This window comes from Staurois parvus, unplaced genomic scaffold, assembly GCF_062004578.1.
Source record: "Staurois parvus isolate SC_StPar_1 unplaced genomic scaffold, SC_StPar_1.0 ptg000799l, whole genome shotgun sequence".
Taxonomy (NCBI): Eukaryota; Metazoa; Chordata; class Amphibia; order Anura; family Ranidae; genus Staurois; species Staurois parvus.
The window spans coordinates 787366-813210 of NW_028318595.1; the positions used below are offsets into that span (position 1 = coordinate 787366).

A 25845-nucleotide genomic window follows, 5' to 3' on the forward strand; every position below is an offset into this window, starting at 1 on the left:
GGCAGCGTGCCATTATAAGTAATGGCACCCGCCCCGGGTCCGCATTCCTCTGTGCGTGTGGTGCGGTTGCACGGATGTTCGTGAGGATCTGCAGCGGCACCACCCGCACAGATGTGAACCTAGCCTTAAAGCCTAACTCCAGGGTTAAGTGCACTTTAAATAGTTAGTTTGGACCAAGCTGTTTCCAAACATTATTTCCCTGATTATCTCATACAGTGGCTGACAGCGGTTTATAAACTGTATGTAGCCTCAGTTACATCCAGTATAGGGCTGCACCAGATTTTGCACAGTCCTGTTTTAGTAAATCAACCTTGCTGAAGACACAGCATTTTTTTATTAGAGTGGGGAAAGGGTTAGAACATCCGCTTTTTTTTTTTTTTTTTTTTCTTGTGTCCCCATTAGGATTTCCAGTCATTTACATCACTTTGAGGGGGAAGTATCTCCAGTAGGGATGAGGTTAGTAATTTTCTTAACAAGCACTCACAGGATGAGTAGAAGGGCCTGTCCCCTGACATGCTGCAGATGTCCAACAGAGTCAAAGCCTAGCACTTTGCTGACTGGAGATTTGTGAGCTCATCAGGGGGTATGTCGGACGTCTGCAGAGAGACCACTGCTTCAGCACAGATAACAAAGTTCCTTCCCTGCATCTGCTGGAAGGAGACAGGCTTTTTTACTTAGGCTGTGGCTGTGTTTTTTTTTTTTATGCGAAATGAACAGTAAGACTTCATGTTTTTTGTTTTGATGAATTTGACTAATGCAGACTGAAAGTTCAGTTAAACTTTATTGTTCATTATCCACTTAAGGACCGTTTTATTTATTTATATATATATATATATATAGAGCGCGGCTTTAAAGTGGAATACCGGGGTTATGGCTACAGATGGATGTATAACTATGGTATTAAGATTTTTCCTCAGCTGCTGCCTTTTCTAATAAAAGTGATCTGAGTGGCAGATTAGCTGCAGGGTCACTTTTAGAAGCGGTGGGAGGGATCCCCTCCCCACCCTCCCACCACTTTCTAGTGGTTCCCAGGCTTACTTTCCTGATTGGTGAGCCCAGGAACTGGTCCAGTGATTGCGGAGACTGAGCATAGAGATTAGCTGAGGAAAGATGGCCTTCGCTAATCTCTGACTTATGAGGACCGGAGCGCAGTCATGATGTCAATTCCAGTTCCGGCTGAATTTTTTATTTTTTTTTCCTGGGAAAGCATCAGATCAGTGTTTGTCTTTCTGATCTAATGTTTTCCATTGTATAGAAGTCGTGGGGTCTTTTTGGAGATATCGGTGACCCCAGATATCTCCAAAAAAAGGACCTGAGTATAAAGACCGAACAGAACAGTACAGTTTGCCATTCAAGTGGTAATGCTATACAAAAAAGATGAAAGTTCAATTAAACGTTCAACTCCTTCTAAGTTAGTAAGATGATTTGTTTATAAAGTATATTCACCTGAAGATTGCACTGTTTAAAAAATGTTTATTGCATTCATTCACAAAATATTCCAATGCAAGCATTATACAAGAAAAAAATTAAAATACACTGATTATATTTTTATGGACATAAAATGACATTGATGTGTCTCTTGGTCACAGAAGTCCTTAAAGGAAGCCTTTCCTAAAGTGTATGTGAACACTCCCCTTGTAAAACCACCCATTCAGTTTAAAATAGAAATAAAACATTTGTGTATAAATAGAAAAAAATGTACATTTTTTTTTTTTATTTAAAATATGTGATCACATGCCCTCTGTTCTCAGCTGTATCATGAGCTCAGAGAGCCTGGGAGAGGAGAAACAGCAGTTGACAAGATTTCTTCTCCCTTCCTGTCCACTGACAGTGTGTAAAAGAGACAGGAAGTAAGTGAAAAGCTTTGCATATAGTTTTCTTAAAAAATGTGAATCCTCGCCTTGTAAAATAACACATTCAGTTTAAAATAGTAATGAAAGGCAAAACATTTGTGTATGGATAAATAAAAAAAAAGAAAAATGCCTTTTCCCCTAAATTCACCCATTCAGTTTAAAATAGAAATAAAATGCAAAACATTTGTGTATAAATAGAAAAAAAATTACTTTTTTTTTTTTTTATATAAGTGATCACATACCTTCTGTTCTGAGCTGCATAAGGAGCTCAGAGAGGTGGGAAGGAGAAACAACAGGACACTAGTCTTCACCGTGAACGGCAGTGCAGGGGAAGGGGGGGGGGGGGGGGGGGACAGGGTGTCAGGACAAGTCTGATCATTGGTGGAAAGCAAGCTGAGTTCTCAGCACAGACAGAAAACAATGCTATGCTCTCATGCCTAGTGCGGTCAGTTTTTAATAGGAAAGCAGAGGGACTGGCAGGAACAGAAGGGATTTCATACAAAGAACAGGATACATTTTCATGCAAGTACATGGTACAGCAGGCACATATCAGGAATATGAAATGTTGGGTTTACATATCCTTTAAGAGAAGTATGGGGAATACGATTGCTTAATGTTGGCTCTCTGACCATTATACTCACCCACTAGCTTCAAAACTTGAAGTATTCAGATAAGATTTAAATTATTGGGAGCAGAACTCCAGGATGTTTTTTAAATAATCTGTCGCCCTCGGCCTTGCATAGGGTGGTGAGTAAGCATTGTCACTATGGGAAGTACTGGGTTTTTTTTGGCAGGTGAAAAGGGGATTAAATGTCTGAAATTATTATTATTATACAGGATTTATATGGAGCCAACAGTTTGCTCAGCTCTTTACAATATAACGGGAGACAATACAGCAACAATACAGTTCAGTACAAGAGGGTTAGGAGGGCCCTGATCCTGGGAGCTTACAATCTAGGAATAAAAATAATGCAGCCACCACATCCAAGGACTAGTATATATATAATCAGGACTTGACACATTTGCTTTGAATCTAGGAGCCAGCTAAAAAAAAGTTAGAGGCAGGTTTTTTTTTGTAGCGTGGGTTGTCAGCACCTGGGCGAAGGCAACTTTTGGGTGACAAACTTCCCGCAATGTGATTTGCTGCACAACAATCAGCAAAACCACACGTTTTTGAACATAATGGCACCTGAACCTGCCTATTGCAATTACAACAATTCTGCCACAAACCCCAGGTGTGAATGAAGCCACCCTGGTTCACACATTTGTGATTGTGGATGTGTTTTCAAACTCACAGATTCCCATGGCAGGCTAGATATCGTGTGTTCCCTTTTGAGCTGGTTCACACAGATGGGATCCACACGCATTTCGTTTTCAGTGCCATTGCGAAAAGGGTCCTGTGCGAGTTTGTAGCTGTGCGGTCCACACTTGCAAGTGATAAGAGTACAGTTGCATGCAGGAAAAAAGTGTTCACGTAGGATTGCTATTGATGAGTGTTTTTGCATTGAAGTCAATGAACTCAGGCAACAGGATGCAATTTCTAGTTGCCATGGCGACCTGGAGCCTGTGATTTGTCGAGCCCTGTATATAATATTTTTGTTCCTGGGTTTAGATAACACTTTCAATAGAGGAATCTTCTGGCTGGTCATGTGTTTGGGTCCCCTCCCTGAGATGGCGTGCAGTCTTTAACCGCTTCCCGACCGCCCTATAGCAGAAATACTGCTACAGGGTGTTACTGGTGCGCAAAATCACGTGTATATATGTGATTTTGCATTTCTGGGTAGGGGGCGCGCGCGCCCTACCTGCGCCGCCATTCGCGGCCGTGGCTGTCAATCACCAGGTCCCAGCCGGTGATTGCCAAGCATCTCTGACGGGGAGGAGAACTGTTAGCTAACTGTAATCACTGTTAGCTCATGCACAGTGATTTGGATGGCTGTGCAGAGCACAGCCATCCAAAGCAGTGTGCTTACAGTGAAGCACACAGACACAAGTAAAACGGCACACACTTAACCCTTTGATTGCCCCTCATGTTAACCCCCTCCTGCCCAGTGCCATTAGTACAGTGTCGGTGCTTTTTTTTTTTTTTTTTTTTTTTGTAGCACTGGTCACTGTATTGGTGTCACTGGGGATGTCATTGACACCAAATCAGTTCCCCCCCAGTGTCAGAATGCCCGCCGCAGTCCCGCTATAAGTCCCTGATCGCCACCATTACTTGTAAAAAATCCCAGTATATATACCTACATTTGTAAACGCTATAACTTTCACGTAAACCAATTACTTTACACGTATTGAGATTTTTTTTTAACAAAGACATGTACCCAGAATACATTTTGGCCTAAATTTATGACAAAATTTTATTTTTTTTTTACTTTTTACCGGACATGTTTAATAGCAAAGAGTCAAAAATATAGTTATTTTTTTTCTCAAAATTGTCTTTTTTTTTTTATAGCGCAAAGAATAAAAAATGCACAGCAGGCAGCTAAATGCTAATAAAAAATGCTGAAAACTCACGTTTTTTGACGTGACTTTACACAGCTAATGTTAAAAGCGTGATTAAAACATCCCGTGTGCGTGGAGCCTAAGAAAGGTTTCATCTGAAATATCTAGGCCTCAGTCCTTGGACATTGGTTCACCATTGGCCAAATGGCTGCCTTTTGTCATGATTTTGACAGCAAACTAAGTAAAGTGAGGTAATTCATGATTAGGGAGGTGGTGATGTACTGCTGGACAGAATATTTCATAGCAGATCACATTTGTGGAGTATGCTCCATCACTTTTTCTTTCCAGTCTTTTGTTTCAATGGCTTTAGCTCTACTTCCACTGGGTAGTGATCGCTGACATCCAGAGCCTGTAATAAACATAGGTTATCATTTATTTTATTTCAGGTACTTATATAGCTCTATCAATTTAAACAGCACTTTACATATATATTGTACATTCACATCAGTCCATAACCCTCAAGGGGTGTACAATCTAAGGTCCTTAACTCACATTCATACATACACATACTAGGGACAATTTAGACAGGAGCCAATTAACCTACCAGCATGTCTCTGGAGTGTGGGAGGAAACCAGAGTACCCAGAGGAATCCCACAGAGGCAGAACATGCAAACTCCAAGCAGGTGGTGCCATGGTTGGGATTCAAACCAACGACCCTAGTACTGCCAGGTGGAAGTGCTAACCATTTAGCCACTGTGCTGTTCATGATTCACAGGTAACCTCAGGAGAAATACAGGCTGCTCTGGAAAAAGACAATGTGGTTGTTACAAGGAGCACAATGCGACGATATTTGAACAAAAATGAGCTGCATGATCGAGTTGCCAGATAGAAGCCTTTACTGGGCCAATGCCACCAAAAAGCCCAGGTACATTAAGCCCGACAACACCGTGCTGCCCCATGAGTGAAGGATCATTAAATGGGCTTTTACAAGCTCGTTGTGAGATTGTGAACTTTGATTCTATCATTCTACCAGAGGTTAGTAGAGGATATACAGGATCCATGGCAGGAAGAAAAAAAAAATCGGACTTGGCTATTAGCAATGGCCTGTAAGGTATTTTGCTGATGTAAACTAAAATCTGAAGAAAATTTGTCTTCCGAGTTTGCCTGTCATGAAAGACATTTCAGTTCTCATCGGGATTGATTTATTAAAGGCAAATAGACTGCACTTTGAATTAGATCCGGAGCTTAGTAAATGAGGTGATGTTTCACTTTACAAAGAATGCCCGATCACATGAAAGGAAAAATAAAACAAAACAACATTTTTGCTTGCTCATGATTGGATGATGGAAGTCAGAAGAGCCCCCCTCCCTCATTTACTACGCTCTGGAGCAAATGCACTCACAAAGTGCACAGCCTATTTGCCTTTAGTAAATCCTCTCCATTGACTGCTTCAGCATTTCATTATCAAAATGGCCAATATGCTTCTAAAACTTTTTTTTAAAGAACCTCGTGTACAAGTCCTTTACAGATTTCAAAACCCTGATGAAGGAGGACTGGGTAACCTTTGCTGTTGGCTTTGGCAGCTGGTGTCATTCCAAACAAGGACTGATATACTTCAGATTTTTGGACTATTTATGGTGTGCTCACTATTTGGTGTGTAAACTTTGACTTCTCCTTGGGTGCCCCCTGAGGTCCTCTGGTGTACGTGAGTCGCCTAAAGCTGGCTGTACACCAGTAGATTTTCTAACGATCATTCATACGAAAATTCAGTACATTAGAAGACTTCATGGAGGTTGTTTGAAAGTTCTTTAAAATTTGACTTGCTTTTTAGCTTTTTAAAGAGCTTACCTCTGGAACAAGTTACATCTTCCACCCGTATTTAGGGGGGAACATGTAAAATGCTTCAGATTCTGCCTCTCCACCCCCCCCCCCCCCCGATCACCCACTCCCTGTGACAGCAATCTTCTCCCTTTACCTGCTCTCACATTTTAAAAACAAATGGTTGCCTGGGGCTCCGCCCACACTGCTACACCATTCATTCACAGAGTTCTGTAAATGAATGAACTACACATACTTGACTGCTTGTAGTTTTCAATAAACTGTGAGGGTGGTGGTGAGCATTATTGTAATTCATTGATTCTTCCTACAATTCAGTAACTGCCTGCCTGTATCGGAGGTATGGACAGACCGTGTACTGAGAGTCTGCAGGATCCTGGCATTGCACCCACGCTCTGCTGATTGCAGGTGTGATTCTTTACAGGCTTCAGTGTAAAAAATAAATGCACACTTTTTGGCCCGAAAAAAATTTGTAAAAGGTGAAAGTGTTACTAACACAGGACCCTGCATTCCCTATATCTGGTCTCCCAGGACTCTGCATTCACTATATCTGGTCTCCCCGGACCCTGCATTCACTATATCCGCTCTCCTCGGACCCTGCATTCACTATATCCGCTCTCCCCGGACCCTGCATTCACTATATCTGGTCTCCCAGGACTCTGCATTCACTATATCCGGTCTCCCTGGACCCTGCATTCACTATATCCGCTCTCCCCGGACCCTGCATTCACTATATCTGGTCTCCCCGGACCCTGCATTCATTATATCTGGTCTCCCCGGACCTTGCATTCATTATATCTGGTCTCCCCGGACCCTGCATTCACTATATCTGGTCTCCCCGGACCCTGCATTCACTATATCTGGTCTCCCCGGACCCTGCATTCACTATATCTGGTCTCCCCGGACCCTGCATTCACTATATCTGGTCTCCCTGGACCCTGCATTCACTATACCTGGTCTCCCCAGACCCTGCATTCACTATATCTGGTCTCCCCGGTCCCTGCATTCACTATATCCGGTCTCCCGGTCCCTGCATTCACTATATCTGGTCTCCCCGGACTCTGCATTCACTTTATCCGGTCTCCCCGGACCCTGCATTCACTATATCCGGTCTCCCCGGACCCTGCATTCACTATATCCGGTCTCCCCGGACCCTGCATTCACTATATCTGATCTCCCCCGGACCCCGCATTCACTATATCTGGTCTCCCACAGTACACAGGACATGGAAGTGCAATCATTTTAGTAAATATAAACTGCTAAATACCTTTTCTCATCAGCAGTTAGAACAGTCTTGTGACTTCTATCACTGTCCAGCACAGCACATGTAAAAGCTTGTAGGAGGAGTTTTAATTCTGCTCTAAGAGGATGCAGAACCCCTGACCTCTGTCTGGACAGTGCTGATTGGCCCTGTGCTGATCTCATGCACTTTCCCAAGAAAAAAAAACTCTATCAATACACACCAACTTTGAGCATGTGCAGAGTGACTCCACACAATATGTCTTATCAGGAGATTAGAGGGGAATATTGGAAGAAGGGGAGGATCAGAAAAGACAGGATCAAACAGCCTTTTTATACAATGCAGAGGATTAACCCCTTAGGTTCCACAGAGAATATAACAAGCATGCTTTACTGCATATACAGACTGATTTTATTGTTGTGGGATTAGAAACACTTGAACTTATCTATTAATATTTTGATTTTGTAATGAATGGACATTAACCAAACAAAAACAACATTCCCTGTTGGAAAATTGTTCAGTGAAGGAACATTTCCATCCTGCTCCTTTGAATTTTCTCATCACTACAGTCAAAAAGGAACATCGTATGACTTCACTAGATCAGTGAATCAAATGAGCTTTCTTAAAACTACAAATTTTAACAAACGTTTTATTAGTATATGGTCAGCTTTAGCCTCACCTTCCATGAATCTCACCCATGATAATGGACAAACAATAACCTGATATGATCCAGCACTTCATATCCCTTTGAAAAGTGGACCAATGGCAGATGAGTACCTGAGCCCGTACGATGTAAAATCCAGCGTATTCCACCTGCCTGGAAAGCCCAGGTACTGTAGACATGAATGGCTGTATGCAGCTGTACTCTGGTATATCGTTTTTTTTTAACCACTTCTCGTTTGGCCCAATTACATAAACGACTGGACGAGAGTAGTGCATGAGCGGGTGGCCATTTATAAACAGCCCTCGCAGTTACTGCCTGTGTGCGTTCCCTGGGAGAGCGCGGTACCACGATCCAGTGCCCACTGTGAACACCGATCACTGTACGGGACCTCTGTGCGAGGTCCCAATCATGTACTCACTGATTGGCCAATCTGTGATCACATGAATAGTAGTAAGCAAGATTTCACTTGCTGACATCATTGCTTACTACGTGTTAAATCTGTGAATGATCACAGAGATCACATGGTACAAGGCTATTCACAACAGCCTTGTACCATGTGACAAGCTGTGACCAATCACAGCTCTCACATTATTCCTGAATGGCTTCGAATGGAATCGAATGAGAAATTCATTTTACTGCCTTTATGGGTTTAAAAGCAATCAGTGTAAAAGAAAAAAATCTTCATCACCCCCCACAAGTAGTACAGTGTCACTATGGTGATACTGTACTGCTAGGGTGACAGTATGTTAAAAAAAATAAAAGACATAAATAATAATATAAAAAAATAAAATAAAAATGTTTGAAAAATTATAATTTTTGCTTATAAACTAATTTGGGTTATTTTTTTTTTACTAAAAAGATAGCTGAATACATTTTGGCCAAGATTTATGAAGAAAGATTATTTATTTGAAAAATTTATAAGAAAAACACTTTTTTTCCAAAAATGTTTGGACTTTTTCATTTATATAGCAAAAAATTAAAAATCCCAGTGGTGAATAAATACCACCAAAATAACGTTTTATCTGTCTCAAAAAAATGCTAAAAAATTCATATGGGTACAGTGTTGCATGACCGCGCAATTGTCATTCAAAGTGTGACAGTGCTGAAAGCTGAAAATTGGCCTGGACAGGAAGGGGGTGAAAGTGTCCGGACTTGAAGTGGTTAAACATCCCCCCCCAGCTCACCTCCTCATCTGTCAGTTTATACTCCATTTGGAAGTTAAAGGGCTTGGCGGAGTCTGGAACAATGTGTTGGAGAAGATCCTCATGGACAACTATTCTAAAAGGCAAGAACCACAAATATTCCTTAAATTAGTTTACATTTTTTATGAATTTGAAAAATAAATTGTATAACATTTTTATTTTATAAGTAAAACATCAAAAACAGCTTTTGTTCTTTTCACTCTAAGGGCTCTTTCCAACCAGAATGTCGTGCGGGTAAACTGTATTCCATGCTGATTTCCGGCATAATACATAAGGGGGGATATGATCTCCATGTATAATACATAAGGGGGGATATGATCTCCATGTATAATACATAAGGGGGGATATGATCTCCATGTATAATACATAAGGGGGGATATGATCTCCATGTATAATACATAAGGGGGATATGATCTCCATGTATAATACATAAGGGGGGATATGATCTCCATGTAAATACATAAGGGGGGATATGATGTCCATGTATAATACATAAGGGGGGATATGATCTCCATGTATAATACATAAGGGGGGATATGATCACCATGTATAATACATAAGGGGGGGATATGATCACCATGTATAATACATAAGGGGGATATGATCACCATGTATAATACATAAGGGGGGATATGATCACCATGTATAATACATAAGGGGGGATATGATCTCCATGTATAATACATAAGGGGGATATGATCTCCATGTATAATACATAAGGGGGGGATATGATCTCCATGTATAAATACATAAGGGGGGATACAATCACCATGTATAATACATAAGGGTGGATATGATCTCCATGTATAATACATAAGGGGGGATATGATCTCCATGTATAATACATAAGGGGGGATATGATCTCCATGTATAATACATAAGGGGGATATGATCTTCATGTATAATACATAAGGGGGGATATGATCTCCATGTATAATACATAAGGGGGGATATGATCTCCATGTATAATACATAAGGGGGGATATGATCTCCATGTATAAATACATAAGGGGGGATATGATCACCATGTGTAATACATAAGGGGGGATATGACCACCATGTGTAATACATAAGGGGGGATATGATCACCATGTGTAATACATAAGGGGGGACATGATCTCCATGTATAATACATAAGGGGGATATGATCTTCATGTATAATACATAAGGGGGGATATGATCTTCATGTATAATACATGAGGGGGGATATGATCTCCATGTATAAATACATAAGGGGGGATATGATCTTCATGTATAATACATAAGGGGGGGATATGATCTCCATGTATAATACGTAAGGGGGATATGATCTCCATGTATAAATACATAAGGGGGGGATATGGTCACCATGTATAATACATAAGGGGGGATATGATCTCCATGTATAATACATAAGGGGGGATATGATCACCATGTGTAATACATAAGGGGGACATGATCTCCATGTATAATACATAAGGGGGGATATGATCACCATGTGTAATACATAAGGGGGATATGATCACCATGTATAATACATAAGGGGGGGATATGATCTTCATGTATAATACATAAGGGGGGATATGATCTTCATGTATAATACATAAGGGGGGATATGATCTCCATGTATAATACATAAGGGGATCTATGATCACCATGTATAATACATAAGGGGGGATATGATCTCCATGTATAATACATAAGGGGGGATATGATCTCCATGTATAATACATAAGGGGGATATGATCTCCATGTATTATACATAAGGGGGGGTATGAGCACCATGTATAATACATAAGGGGGGATATGATCTCCATGTATAATACATAAGGGGGGATATGATCTCCATGTATAATACATAAGGGGGGATATGATCTCCATGTATAATACATAAGGGGGGATATGATCACCATGTATAATACATAAGGGGGATATGATCTCCATGTATAATACATAAGGGGGGATATGATCTCTATGTATAATACATAAGGGGGGATGTGATCTCCATGTATAATACAAAAGGTGGGATATGATCACCATGTATAATACATAAGGGGGGATATGATCACCATGTATAATACATAAGGGGGGATATGATCACCATGTATAATACATAAGGGGGGATATGATCTCCATGTATAATACATAAGGGGGGGATATGATCTTCATGTATAATACATAAGGGGGGATATGATCTCCATGTATAATACATAAGGGGGGATATGATCTCCATGTATAATACATAAGGGGGGATATGATCACCATGTATAATACATAAGGGGGGATATGATCTCCATGTATAATACATAAGGGGGGATATGATCACCATGTATAATACATAAGGGGGGATATGATCTCCATGTATAATACATAAGGGGGATATGATCTCCATGTATTATACATAAGGGGGGGGGTATGATCTCCATGTATAATATATAAGGGGGATATGATCTCCATGTATAATACATAAGGGGTATATGATCTCCATGTATAATACATAAGGGGGGATATGATCTCCATGTATAATACATAAGGGGGGATATGATCTCCATGTATAATACATAAGGGGGGATATGATCTCCATGTATAATACATAAGGGGGGATATGATCACCATGCATAATACATAAGGGGGTATATGATCACCATGCATAATACATAAGGGGGGGATATGATCTCCATGTATAATACATAAGGGGGGATGTGATCTCCATGTATAATACATAAGGGGGGATGTGATCTCCATGTATAATACATAAGGGGGGATGTGATCACCATGTATAATTCATAAGGGGGGGGGATATGATCACCATGTATAATACATAAGGGGGGGGATATGATCACCATGTATAATACATAAGGGGGGATATGATCACCATGTATAATACATAAGGGGGGATATGATCACCATGTATAATACATAAGGGGGGAATATGATCTCCATGTGTAATACATAAGGGGGGATATGATCACCATGTATAATACATAAGGGGGGATATGATCTCCATGTATAATACATAAGGGGGATATGATCTCCATGTATAATACATAAGGGGGGATATGATCTCCATGTATAATACATAAGGCGGGATATGATCTCCATGTATAATACATAAGGGGGATATGATCACCATGTATAATACATAAGGGGGGATATGATCTCCATGTATAATACATAAGGGGGGGATATGATCTCCATGTATAATACATAAGGGGGGGATATGATCTCCATGTATAATACATAAGGGGGATATGATCTCCATGTATAATACATAAGGGGGGATATGATCTCCATGTATAATACATAAGGGGGGGTATGATGTCCATGTATAATACATAAGGGGGGATATGATCTCCATGTATAATACATAAGGGGGATATGATCTCCATGTATAATACATAAGGGGGGATATGATCTCCATGTATAATACATAAGGGGGGGTATGATGTCCATGTATAATACATAAGGGGGGATATGATCTCCATGTATAAAGACATCAGTGGTTCATATAGTGAACTTGGTGTAGAGATATTCACCCTGAGGTCATCACAGAGGACAAGGGGGCACTCTTTACATCTGGAGGAAAAGAAACTTAATCTCCAAACAGAAGAAGGTTTCTTCACAGTGAGAGCTGTGAAAATGTGGAATAGACTCCCTCAAGAGTTGGTTCTGGCCAGCTCAGTGGATTGCTTTAAAAAAGGCCTGGATTCTTTCTTGGATACACAGAATATAACTGGATATAACATTTATAGGTAAAGTTGATCCAGGGAATATCAGATTGCCTCTCGGGGGATCAGGAAGGAATTTTTTTCCCTGCAGGAGCAAATTGGATCGTGCTTTGCTGGGTTTTTTTGCCTTCCTCTGGATCAACTGTGGGTGTAGGATTATAACTTTTTTTTATGGTTGAGCTGGATGGACTTTTGTCTTTTTTTAGCCAGACTAACTATGTAACGAAGGTAAGATATAGGGCTAGCTAGACTCCTGAGATAACACAGGAAGAGAGAAGATCACAGGACAGCCCTGATTTTCTGGCACAACCAACAAGCATTTTGTTTTTGCACTTATTGAACAAATATAACAAAACACTTTCAATGGTATGTTTAACAGATGAAAAAGTGGTAGTTAATAGAAGTTTGTTATTAGCAGATGTCTCATTTACAGTTATGGGGGGGGGGCAGGTTTTGAGGATAAAACAGGTGGTAAAGAGGTGGCATAACTCACCTCACTACCTGTCAAATGCCCTCTGAAGAGTGATCCCTCGCTGATTGCTCTTCAGGGGCACCACCATTGTAAATGAGAGAGACTTTCCATTTCTCTTCTGCTACAAAAAACCCTTTCCCACACCCTAGCAATTTTTAGTGAGGGTGGAGGATTCACAACTCCATCTTATGGCCCATTATTTTTGAATGGCACGAACAAGCTCATATACTGTAGGTGCGATGTTCCACTTGTGACCATATACTGAATATTTTATTGCAGAGGGATTTGTACTCATTAAATATATTTTATACCGATCATAGGAGCAGTCCGTGGTATTGGTGGCCGTTGTGTCTTTGTCATCTGTGATCAGCCAGCGAAAACTCTTATCGCTCCTCAGCCTGATTGTTTTCATTTTCTTCCCCGAGACGTAAGCTCCATCGGCATTGAAATCTCCCAGCACCATAATATTCTGCATTAAAAAAAATTATGTTTAAAAAAATGTAAACCTTAAAAAGCCCAGAAAAAAACTGATTGCACTTATATAAATGGGTAGTGCACATTTGTGGGTTCTTTTCTAACTAGGAAAGGTCTTTATGAAAAATGCTGGCTCATGTGTGAAGACTTGCTCTTGTAGGACATGGTTTTAACTTCAGCATGACTCCCACTTCCAAATAAAACGTTGGCCATCATTACTTTGCACTTGGGACGTCAGTCCCATGCAGGGGCGGACTGACCATTTAGGTACTCGGGCACTGCCCGAGGGCCCGGGGTCAGTAGGGGGCCCCATGAGATGCCCCTGGTACCTTTCATAGGCTTTTTTGGGTGTGGTTGGAGTGTGGGCAAGGACACGGGGCCCCATGATCCCCTATTGCCTGGGGGCCCCATGAGTTGTCGGTCCGCCCCTGGTCCCATGTGGGAGCCAGAGGCTGCTGTGGAAGAGACGTACATGGCTTTACGTACCATCTCTATGCTGATGACACACAAATCTATCTTTCTACTCCTCACCTCACCCCTTCAGTCTCCTCTCTCTTTACTGACCTGCTAAGTGACATATCAGCATGGATGTCCCTCCACTTCCTTCAAATGAAATCTTTCGAAAATTGAGCTCATACTTTTCCCTCCAGCCCGTGCCCCCTCCCCTGACTTCTCCATCAAGACCAATAATACAACCATCCGTACCTCCCCTCATGCCAGGGTACTAGGTGTAATCCTAGACTCCCATTTGTCCTTTCAGCCCCAAATCTAATCACTGTCTAAATCTTGTAGACTTCACCTCCGCAACATTTCCAAGATACTCCCGTTCCTAACCTCAGAAACTACTAAGCAACTTATTCACTCCCTGGTTATCTCTCGCCTTGACTATTGTAACTCCCTCCTCATTGGCCGACCTCATCGCAGGCTATCCCCTCTTCAGTCTATCATGAATGCTGCTGCCAGACTCATCCACCTTACTAACCGTTCTGTATCTGCCACCCCTCTCTGCCAATCCCTCCACTGGCTTCCGATTGCCCAACAAATAAAATTCAAAACATTAACGATAACATATAAAGCCATTTATAACTCTGCCCCAAATTACATCACCGATCTTGTCTCCAAATATCACCCAAACCGTACTCTCCACTCCTCCCACAACCTCCTGCTCTCTAGCTCCCTTGTCTCCTCCTCCCATGCCCATCTCCAGGACTTCTCTAGAGCCTCTCCAATCCTCTGGAACTCTCTACCCCAATCTATTAGACTATTGCCTACTCTGCCCACTTTTAGGCGATCGCTGAAAACCTATCTCTTCAGGGAAGCTTATCCTGCCCTCAGCTAATAATGGAATCTTCTATTCCTCCAACCAGTCCATCCCCCACAGTTATTACCTTTTGTACCACTAGCCCCTCCCTCCTAGATTGTAAGCTCCAAGGAGCTCCTAACCCTCTTGTATTGAACTGTATTGTTCCTGTATTGTCTCCCTTTATATTGTAAAGCGCTGAGCAAACTGTTATAAATCCTGTATTATAATAATGGCCCTCAACAGCCCAGTCTGTTGAGGGCCCATTCACACCATTACAATGCATTGGCACATGTGTGTTAACATGCATTGCATTAAGGCAATCCATTCATTTGAATGAACTGCCTAACATACGGGGTCAAACTGGCGGCCCTTCAGCTGTTGCCAAACTACAAGTCCCATGAGACATTGCAAGATTGACAGTTACAGGAATGACTCAGAAAGGCAGAGGCATGATGGGACTTGTAGTTTCGCAACATCTGGAGGGCCGCAACTTTGACACCCCTGGCCTAACACATCAATATTGGTGCATGTACCATCACCATCCGCATGTTAGTGAGTTGCCGTGTGTCCATGAGCAAAGTGCACTGTGACGTCCATGCATGTAACGTGTTGCCGCTCGTTGCACTGCGATGCAATAGTGTGAATGAGCCCTGAAAGTTTGTTTAGAAGGGCGAGTGCTTTCTTATATCGATCCAATTATTTCTCTTCCAAAAAAAAGTATCAAGAAAACACTGGTATATAGCAATAATTTTTTACACTAGTTTTTGTTTTGCCTGGAGATCACCTTTATTTCAATGGTAATCATTGGGCTTGGTGCACACTAGCCTACATGGTAACGCAGCGTCTTACTGGCATGCGGTCTGGCTGGGAGCGGTGCAATGCACGTTTCAGCAGATTGCATTTACTTTTTTCTTTTTTTAAAAAAACTTTATTTGATGCGTCACATAGTGATACTTCAAGTGGTTATAAAGCCTAAATATTTTTTTACTTATCCACTTTATGACTGGTATTGTACTGCAAACTGACAATTCCTACAGGCACAGTTTGTGCCTGTCTCCCCCCGTCCCTTCTCTACCCAGCCGACTCCCGCTGCGATTAGACACAGTGGGATTTTGTCAGCAGGTCCTGACCAATGATTCATGGCTGGGACCTGGTGATCGGCTGTATCCAATCACAGCCCAGAGCCCTGTGTTGACAATCAACACAGGGTTCTGTACTACTCCCAAAAGAGGAAATAATCTCTTTGTTTCTTCTCCCTGCACAGCAGGGAGAAGGAACAAACAGCACATTATACACACATTAAAAAAAGCACATTATACACACATTAACACTTACTTGTTAGGCACACAGTTAACCCCTTGATTACTCCGAGATGTTAACCCCTTTCCAACCAGTGTCATTAGTACAGTGACAGTGTATAGTGTTATCACCGATCACTATATTAGGGTCACTGGTGATGTAATTTAATCATTTCCCACCCAGTGTCAGATAGTGTCACATTGCCCGCCACACTATCACAGTCCCACTAAAAGTTGCTGTTCACTACCCTTACTAGTATAAAAAATATATAAATTCTAGTATATATGCCATGGTTTGTAGACGCTATAACTTTTACATAAACCAATCAATATACACTTATTGGGATTTTGTTTTACCAAAGCCATGCAGCAGAATACATTTTGGCCTAAATGTATGAAGAAATTTGATTTTGTAATCTTTATTGGATATGTTTTACAGCAGAAAGTCAAAAATGTTTTTTTTAATTCTTTGTTAATATCATTGTCTTTTTTTGTTAATATCATTAAAAAACAATGGACTACCAAAAGAAAGCTCTATTTGTGTGAAAAAAACAATATAAATTTAATTTGGGTACAGCGTTGCATGACCATGCAATTACCAGTTAATGTAGCACAGCAAAATAATGGCCTGGTTATAAAGAGGGTAAAACTTTCCAGACCCGAAGCAGTTAATGCATTCCTTGCTTTAGGGTAAAAATGTTTAGGCAATACTATTCCCCCCTCCCCCCTTATACTTACCTGAGCCCTCATTTCATCCAATGCTGTGCCTGTCTGCAGCTCTTCTCTTCCCTCACTTCCTGGTCTCACAGGCTTTGCCGAGGCAGCGGGAAGCGTTGGCTTCCACAGCTGTCAATTCAAGCCCGCGACAAGGGGGCTGATCTCATATAAGTGCCCCCATAAGAACCGGCTCCCTATGGGGGCACTCGCCAGAAGCGTTGGCAGGGGACCCCAGAAGAGGACGTTTGGGGGTACACTGTGTGATTCCACTGCATAGAGCAAGTAAATATAAACCTGTTAATTAAAAAATAGCATTTACAATCACTCCCAAGTCTCTGCACGGCAGTGCATTGCGTTGCGTTTCAGTGCTGTCCTGTGCTATGCAGAACAATGCAGACATGCTGCATTTTTTTTCCATAAAAACTTTCATTGAGAAAGTCATAGCATCTTAATGAAACCATCAGAAATTGGTAACAGTCAAAATACAGTCATGTACATAGAAATCCAGAAATTACATAACCTTTCCACTCAACTGGAGTTAACTTAAAGCTACATACATCCATTGCAATCCATTTGCTTTTCCAAAGAGGAAGAAAAGGGCATCTAGACATAAGCACAGAAAGATGCATCTCAATTGAAAAAAGCTAATACACATCTAAATACAATAGTATTGGGCATGCGAGTGTAGAAAAACTTAGAATGTCATTTTCACAATCAATAGTTATGACTTTCCAAACCTTGTGAATGAAAAAGCAAAAATAAAATGTCAGGGCAGGAGCCGATGAACGGACAGGCAGGCCTAACAATGTAACGCACTGGCTGACGACAACCACCACCCACAGACCGAAGTACCTCAGGGCGCGGAGTCTAAGTCCCAGGCTGCCCTTCACCAGGGCCCCTGATGGTGGGGATGGACTTGACGCAGCCAGGAACCAGGTCGCGGCCCCCGAGACACCTCAGCTGCGGTAATGGCCGCCACCAATGGTGTGTAGCTGGTGGAAGAAACAAAAGAGTAGTCAGACAAGCCGGGGTCAACAACAACAGGACAAAACAGTACAGGACAGCAGACGAGAGAAAATCACAGGTCACAAGCCGGGTTCAGCAACAGAGGGTCAGATCAAAGGAGAATACAAAGAATAGTCAAGTCACAAGCCGAATCAGAATACCAGGAGAGTCACGAGAGCCAGAACAGAGTAACAGCGACACAAAGACACAAGACACAAGTGCAAAGAGCATGTGCGGGCCACAGGCTTATATGTCATCAGCCACGCCCCTCTGGGGGGTGGACCTCAGAGACCTGAAGGCATAAAAAGGATTCCCATCATGCACAGCAGAATCCAAGATGGACGCCAGCACATGGAGTAACATAACCTCAGGGAAAAGGTAGGACCTTGACACAAAATAAAGAAACAATTATTATTATTATTATTATACAGGATTTATATAGTACCAACAGTTTTCTCAGCAGTTTGCTCAACAGGGGGATAGGAGAGGCACCATAGGTGATGGAGGAGTGGGTTTGAATCCCACTTCTGACACCAGATTGCAATGATTCAACCTATGTCTGTAGCTCCTGTCCTCGTTATTTTCACCCTCAGGCCTGGGAGAAATAAAGCTCCAGACACCGAAGTGTGCAAGCGAAATCTCTGAAAGTTTAATGCATGACAAGAACTGTTCTACAGAACTCAGTAGGCGTTGCTTAATCTCAGGATGACCAATGAAACATTCCATTCTTATCAATATAGTTACGTGAAAACCAGAAACTGCAAATAGTTGAGGGATACCATATAAGGTATTTCCGTTTACAGAAATGAAACTAGTCTAAGAAAACGAGAGAGAAGTTCCAAAACCGAAACTAACTGTTCACATATCTAGAAATGGAGGCATTATACAAAATGGATGCCAGTTAATAAGACATATTTCCTTACAGGTGACGTGTTGGAATGGACGTGAGTCCAGAAGAAAAGCACAGAGAGACAATTAGAGTGGAAGGGATAAGAAAGAGAAGAAAAGAAAAAGGGGGGAAGGTGGTGGTGGGGTGGGAGGAAAGAGGTGGAGGGTAGGGATGGAGGCGGGGGGGGGGGGGGAGAGGAGAGAAAAAAAGAAAAAAAAGGGGAGGGGGGACAAGTTGCATTTTTCAGATAGCACAGCAACGCACATTACACCAGCTTTGTGGGGTGAGCAATGTTTTCTATGTGCCCTGGCGGTGATCTGCAGGAAAACAAGAACGAGCCCGTATTATGTTTAGGTCTGCTGTGACGGCAGTGTGTCCTTACCTGCGTGCCCCATTTTTTTCTCACATCAAGGTAAACATCATACAACTCATCTATCTCTTGTACGGAGTCTTTGGGAGTCGTGTGGACGGGGATGAGGACAAAATCCTTTGCAGCTGGAATGAAAACAAGCGGATATCATATCACTACAGGACAAGCAGTGACCACAGTTCAGACTAGAGAAAGGAATAAAAGATAGTTGGTGGATATAGGTTACTGCATATTGCAACTCTTCTCTCCATAAAAGAAAACCTGTGCTAAGCATTAAAAAAGCATCTAAAATACCTACATTAACCTCCCTAGTGGTCTGATTATGTCCATATTTCTGTGCTCAAAGCGGTACATTTTTTTGCATGGAAATATCTATTTTTTTTTATTGTAGGCCTGTAATTTTTAGGAATAACTCACTGAAATCTGTCCGAACAAAAGTCTAGTAAACATCCCGGGTATGATAAAATTTGAAACACGAAATCATAAATTATAATTTAATAAATAATCATAAAAATAATAATATAATAATAAATTTAATTCAATAATATAATTAAACCAAAAACACTGATATTTGAAATAAAGCTCCAAGTTCGCACATCACTGAGCAAAGTCGCAGAATCGTTTTCAGTGTCTGATGATGAATTTCCCCACAAATCATTATCACTCAATTCTGCAAGTGGTTCTGATTTACTGTCGCAGTTCTCTAGCCGGTCTAAAACCACTTTTGACCTAAAGGGACGCTTTTTGGACGCCATGGACGTTTCTCAGTTTCCAGGCAGAAAGAACAGTAAAAATGCAGGCAGGGCACAGGACAAAGCACTCGGGACAAAATGTATGTGAAATGGTTGGATACAGTAATGTTTTACTCTGTGATTTTAGTGATTTTAGTGAATGTCACTTTTTGTCATTTTCAAAGTTCCCGCCGTTCCGTCCCCCGTATGTCCCGACGCTCGCAGGGGACGGAACCCAGAAGACAGATGCCGGCATCCGCCGGAGGACATTACAGGGGAAACTGCAGGAGGGACATCGCTGGAGCGCAGGACAAGGTAAGTGATCGAGGGATCCCGGAGCAGCTCCGCATGGTAAGCCCAAGTGTAGCTCGGGGTTACCGCTTGTGGTACTGAAACTTTACCCCGAGCTACACTCTGGAATACCGCCAGGGAGGCTACTTCCCCCCAGAGGTAGACCAATGGAGCTCCAAAGCTCATAGTATCTTCCTAGCACTTTAAACAGCATGAGAGTATAAGGTGAAGAGCGGGCGACTCGTTCTCCCAGTAAAACTACTTTATTGATAAAGGGTTCAGTGTGCAAGTTACAGCAGCTTACGCATTTCGGGAAAAACCTTATTAATAACCCTTTATCAATTAAGTACTTTTATCGGGAGAACGGGTTGCTGGCTCTTCAGCTTTAACATAAATCTATAAAATGCTGTAAATTTGTTGGCTTTATACTTTATAATGTAATAGTAATAGTAATAGTAATAGTATTACAGACAGGGCTGCCGTTAGAAGCCACAGGGCCCCATACAGCCAATCTGACAGGTGCCCCTAAAAAAAAAGTACACAGTTTACTATGCTTCAGTTTTGAATGAACACAGTGAGTGATAGGTATCGATCATTAACTTTGTTCATTCAGGGAAGGAAGGGGCTGGTAAATGTGACATATTTACCGGACACTTCCCCCACTCTCCATCCTAAAGGATCCTATTGTGTGCTTGCAGCTGCTGGTGGGATGGGGAGGAGGGAATCTGGAAGCACTGCATGGGTGGGGGCACACAGGGGGGCCTGGGCAGAAGGGGAAAACGTTCGGTGCACAGGGGATGGTGATGGGTGTGGCGGGGGGCAATTACTATAACTGATTCCCTGCATGGTTCTCTCTGCAGCAGCTGAAAGCCAGTGGGAGGGAGAAGAGAAGAAGCCAGCTTTCAGCTGCTGCAGAGAGAGCCATACAGGGGATCAGATCTAGTAATTGCCCCCCAGCCTTGCCGATCACCCACCCTGCCCACATCCCATTCACCCAGCTGCCGGGGCCCCCCTGCTGACCTGCCCCCCCGTGAAGGAGGACAGGTGGTACCTTACCCATGGCCCTGTTTACAGTATACAATAGTAATTCATAACATATACATATACAACAGTAATAGTAACACATTTACATGAATTACAGTAATACTTTGTATTCACATACCGGTCTTTCTTGATTCAAATCTGATGATGAATGGTTCACGTGCAAAAGAATCCTCATCGCCCTCCTGCATGTCGGCATATTGATACTGTTCCTTTACTCTCACCAAGTCTCCCCTGTAATAGCAACCACATATAACATATGGCCATGGATGGTTATTTATTTATTTATTTTTATTATATCTTTTATTGTTTTCATTACATAAAACGGTATACCATTTACATCTAAAATACAAACATTTCACCTAAATTTCCTGTCCCAACCTCCCCTCCCCCCCCCCCCATATCCCAACCACCACACAACCCACCCCAGTCCACATACCTCTTTCCATCTCTTTCCAACAGTCCAGTTCATGTCTATAACCTTTCTCCTCAACCCTCTGCTCCTACTCTTCTTTTTCTTACTATTCTTTCTTTCCCTCCAAGCTTTCTTTTTCCTTTTCCTATTTCTGCTATTGTCTTACAAGGCATTCCCTTTAAATCTCCTACCACGGATAAGATCACTGGACCTCCCGCTACTTCCATATATTTTCCGGAGGTCTTGAAGTCAAACCATCTTCCCCATTTCTTTCTATATTTATCCATTTTACCTTCGTCTATATGGTATAACTCCTCCATCTTGTTTATATAATCAACCCTCTCTAATCAGTCCCTCATTTTTGGGGGCTCCTGTACCAGCCAGAATTTGGAAATAAGCCCTTTAGCCGTGCTAATTATATGGTATAATACACTATTTGTATACTGCTTCACTGGTACATCTGACCTATAAAATAAACACACCCACGGATCCTTCTGTATAGTTGTCCCCAGTATCTCTTGTATAAATTGGATTATATTTTGCCAAAATCCCTGTATTTTTGGACAGCCCCACCATATATGTGCCATAGTTCCCTTAACTCCACATCCCCTCCAACAGAGCGGTGAGACTTCTACTCGTTGTCTATGTGCAACATTCTGTGTCAAATACCATCTCGCTAAACATTTGTAATTCATTTTGACCATGTTCATATTCATCACCTCGTGTTCATTTAAGCATTTTATTTTTCTGTGATTCATTCATTTTTGTTCCCAGTTCCCTTTCCCATTTCTAAAAGAACAGTGGAGGACCCGCCACCCTCAATTCAGTAAGAGTCTTATATATCCCATAAGTGACATGTTTTGGAGCCATACTAGAACCCAACATCTTTTCGAACAGGAGCATGTCCTCCGCCATCCTCAGGGGTTGAGGCAACTTCGAAACAAAATGTCTTAATTGATAGTATCTCGATTCATCTAATGCCACAAATATCTCTTTTTTACTCTTTAAATCTTGAAAAGTGCACAATTTCCCCTTAATTACTATATCCCCCAACCGTGCATCTACATCCTTAAACCATTTCCCCGAAATATTATCCTTCCCTGGTGGAAAGAAAACAGTACCCACCAGGGTGATCATCAGTGAATTATACTTCCAATCCATTTGTTTATGTGTTCCATTCCATACTCTTAACACCTCCTGTGTCAGTGTGGTACTAATTTCATCCATAATGCGAAACTTTAATGGTATCCAAATACTCCTCTCTAATAGTGTGTTACTTAAAGTGCCTTCTATTTTAACCCAACTCTTACTCTGTGAATTATTTGTCCAGTCTACAATTCTATGAGAATACATAGATTAAGATGCCTACCAGGAGTAACATCAGACACCCCACTTGATTGTTTGATTCCATCATTATGAGGACAGAGAATATGGAAAAAATTGCGGGAGACCCCAGAAATAAAATTTGGAGAAACAAAATTACAAGTCTTTGCAGACATTGCCTCGGAGACATTAGCTAGAAGAAGATTACTGAAACCCTTATTGGACCAGATGAGGGAAAAAATAATTCATTATAATTGGGGATTCCCGGCATGTCTGATCGGGTGGAAAGACGGGAAATTAGCAAGGCTAAGATTCCCAGAAGAACTTAGTGACTTTTGTGAAAAATTAGAAATTCAGAATGTGGGAATTGCGGGGTGGTCAGAGGGGTCAAATGAAAGTGAAAGTGTAAGGTCAGCAAAAGAGAAGGGTCAGTCAGTGAATAAAAAGAGAAGATAGACTGAATTGGGACAAGGGGTAGTGGGGCAGGGGTCAGTGGGAGAAGGATAGGGGGTTTCTGGGGATGAATTGTGGTCTCCCTCCTTCCTCCTTTCTTTTTTTTTCTCTTTTCCCTTTTTCCCCCTCCCATCCCCTCCCTTGTTCCCAGCAGCTCTTCAGGGAAGATAGGTAGAGATGATGGGGTGTCGGAAGGCCAAACAGGATATTAAACACTTAAACCCTATGCTGAGAGCTGGGGGTAGGAGTAGGCGTCCATGTTCAGAGTGTTACCCCAAATCATAACTCATAGGTTAAATCTAATATTGAAATTATGTCTATCTCGGATCATGCTCCTGTCACGGTGGGATTAAAAGTAGGAGGAGAATGGAACAAAAGAGCAATGTGGAGAGTAGACTGTAAGCTCGAAAGAGCAGGGCCCTCAAACCCCTCATGTATTGTATTGTACTGTATTGTCTCATGTTCTGTCCCCCTCGCTAATGTACAGCACTGAGCAAACCCTTTGGCGCTAAATAAATACTGTATAATAATAATAACAATAATAAATAAGACACCTATACAGGGCCCTGAAATAGAGATGAGACTAAGGGAGGAAATAGAGCTATTTTTCATGCTAAACAAAACTAAGGAAGTCTCTGTGGCCACCATTTGGGAAGCACATAAGGCGGGATTCTACTCTTGGCAGGAGATTTTAATTTTTGTCTTGACTCATAGATGGATACATCATCGAATGCGCAGAAAGGAGGAGGTAAAAAACTAGGAATGTTGAAAAAAAGGTTACATCAAACTCAGTTAATGGATACATGGGGAAGGGAATCCTGATAGCCGCAGGAGCCAAAAAAAGAAAGACTGTGAGAGAAAACTAAAGGAGGTGACAGAGGAACATTATAGATTAGAACATGCACATAAAAAGAGACAGGAAACAGAGGTTTACTCGAGGATCATACTCAAAAGAGAAGAGTTAAAAGACTTATTGGAACAGGAATCGAGGAGGATTTTCAATAGGGTTTCAAAGGAAAGATATCAGTGGGGGAATAAGCCAAGAAAATATCTGATGAAAAGACTTAAGGAAAAGAAATCAAAAAATTATATTGAAAAAATTAAGGACGAAAAAGGAGAACTGGTCTACTCCACCACCGATATTGCATGTTCCAAACATTCTATAGTAAGCTGTATGATATAAAATGTAAGAACCCGAAAGTCCTAGAGCAGGGGTCTGCAACCTTTAAGACATAAAGAGCCACTTGGACCCGTTTCCAAGAGGGAAAAAAAGACTGGGAGCCGCAAAACCATTGCAACATTTAAAACAAATCCGACACTGCATATATTGCAAAAAGCGCTCTGGTCATGAAGGGGGTTTAAGGGCCCAGTAAGCAAAGGGTTAATCAGGGCCACAGTGTATTGTCATAATCACAATCATAGCCTTAGGTCAGTGGTGGGCAACCTTTTTTTTCAACTGAGCCAAATCTCGCCAAAACCACGATTGAAATTTATTTTGAGAGCCACATTTTTAAAACTGAAAATACATCCCCCATATAGTAATTCATCCCCCATAGTAATTCATCCCCCATATAGTAATTCATCCCCCATAGTAATTCATCCCCCATAGTAATTCATCCCCCATATAGTAATTCATCCCCCATAGTAATTAATCCCCCATATAGTAATTCATCCCCCATAGTAATTCATCCCCCATATAGTAATTCATCCCCCATAGTAATTAATCCCCCATATAGTAATTCATCCCCCATAGTAATTCATCCCCCATAGTAATTCATCCCCCATATAGTAATCCATCCCCCATATAGTAATTCATCCCCCATATAGTAATTCATACCCCATAGTAATTCATCCCCCATAGTAATTCATCCCCCATAGTAATTCATCCCCCCTATAGTAATTCATCCCCCATATAGTAATCCATCCCCCATAGTAATTCATCCCCCATATAGTAATTCATCCCCCATAGTAATTCATCCCCCATAGTAATTCATCCCCCATAGTAATTCATCCCCCCTATAGTAATTCATCCCCCCTATAGTAATTCATTCCCCCTATAGTAATTCATTCCCCATATTGTGTCAATTCACTTACCTTTGCTCCGCGCGTTCCTCTCGCCGT

General features: G+C 41.6%; 1 protein-coding gene across 2 annotated transcripts in view; it reads right to left on the minus strand.

Annotated features, from left to right (window-relative positions):
• Nucleotides 1-1453: 1453 nt before the first annotated feature.
• Nucleotides 1454-25845, minus strand: part of DNASE1L3 (deoxyribonuclease 1L3) — a 69414-nt gene continuing 45022 nt past the window's right edge. For both annotated transcript variants that reach the window (XM_089654794.1, XM_089654793.1), the window contains 5 exons: nucleotides 21655-21767; nucleotides 19483-19595; nucleotides 13726-13883; nucleotides 9218-9311; nucleotides 1454-4701 (listed from right to left, as the gene is read on the minus strand). In XM_089654794.1, the coding sequence (XP_089510920.1) occupies nucleotides 4624-4701; nucleotides 9218-9311; nucleotides 13726-13883; nucleotides 19483-19595; nucleotides 21655-21767 (556 nt within the window). In that variant the 3' untranslated portion in view covers nucleotides 1454-4623. The remainder of the gene's footprint in view (nucleotides 4702-9217; nucleotides 9312-13725; nucleotides 13884-19482; nucleotides 19596-21654; nucleotides 21768-25845) is intronic.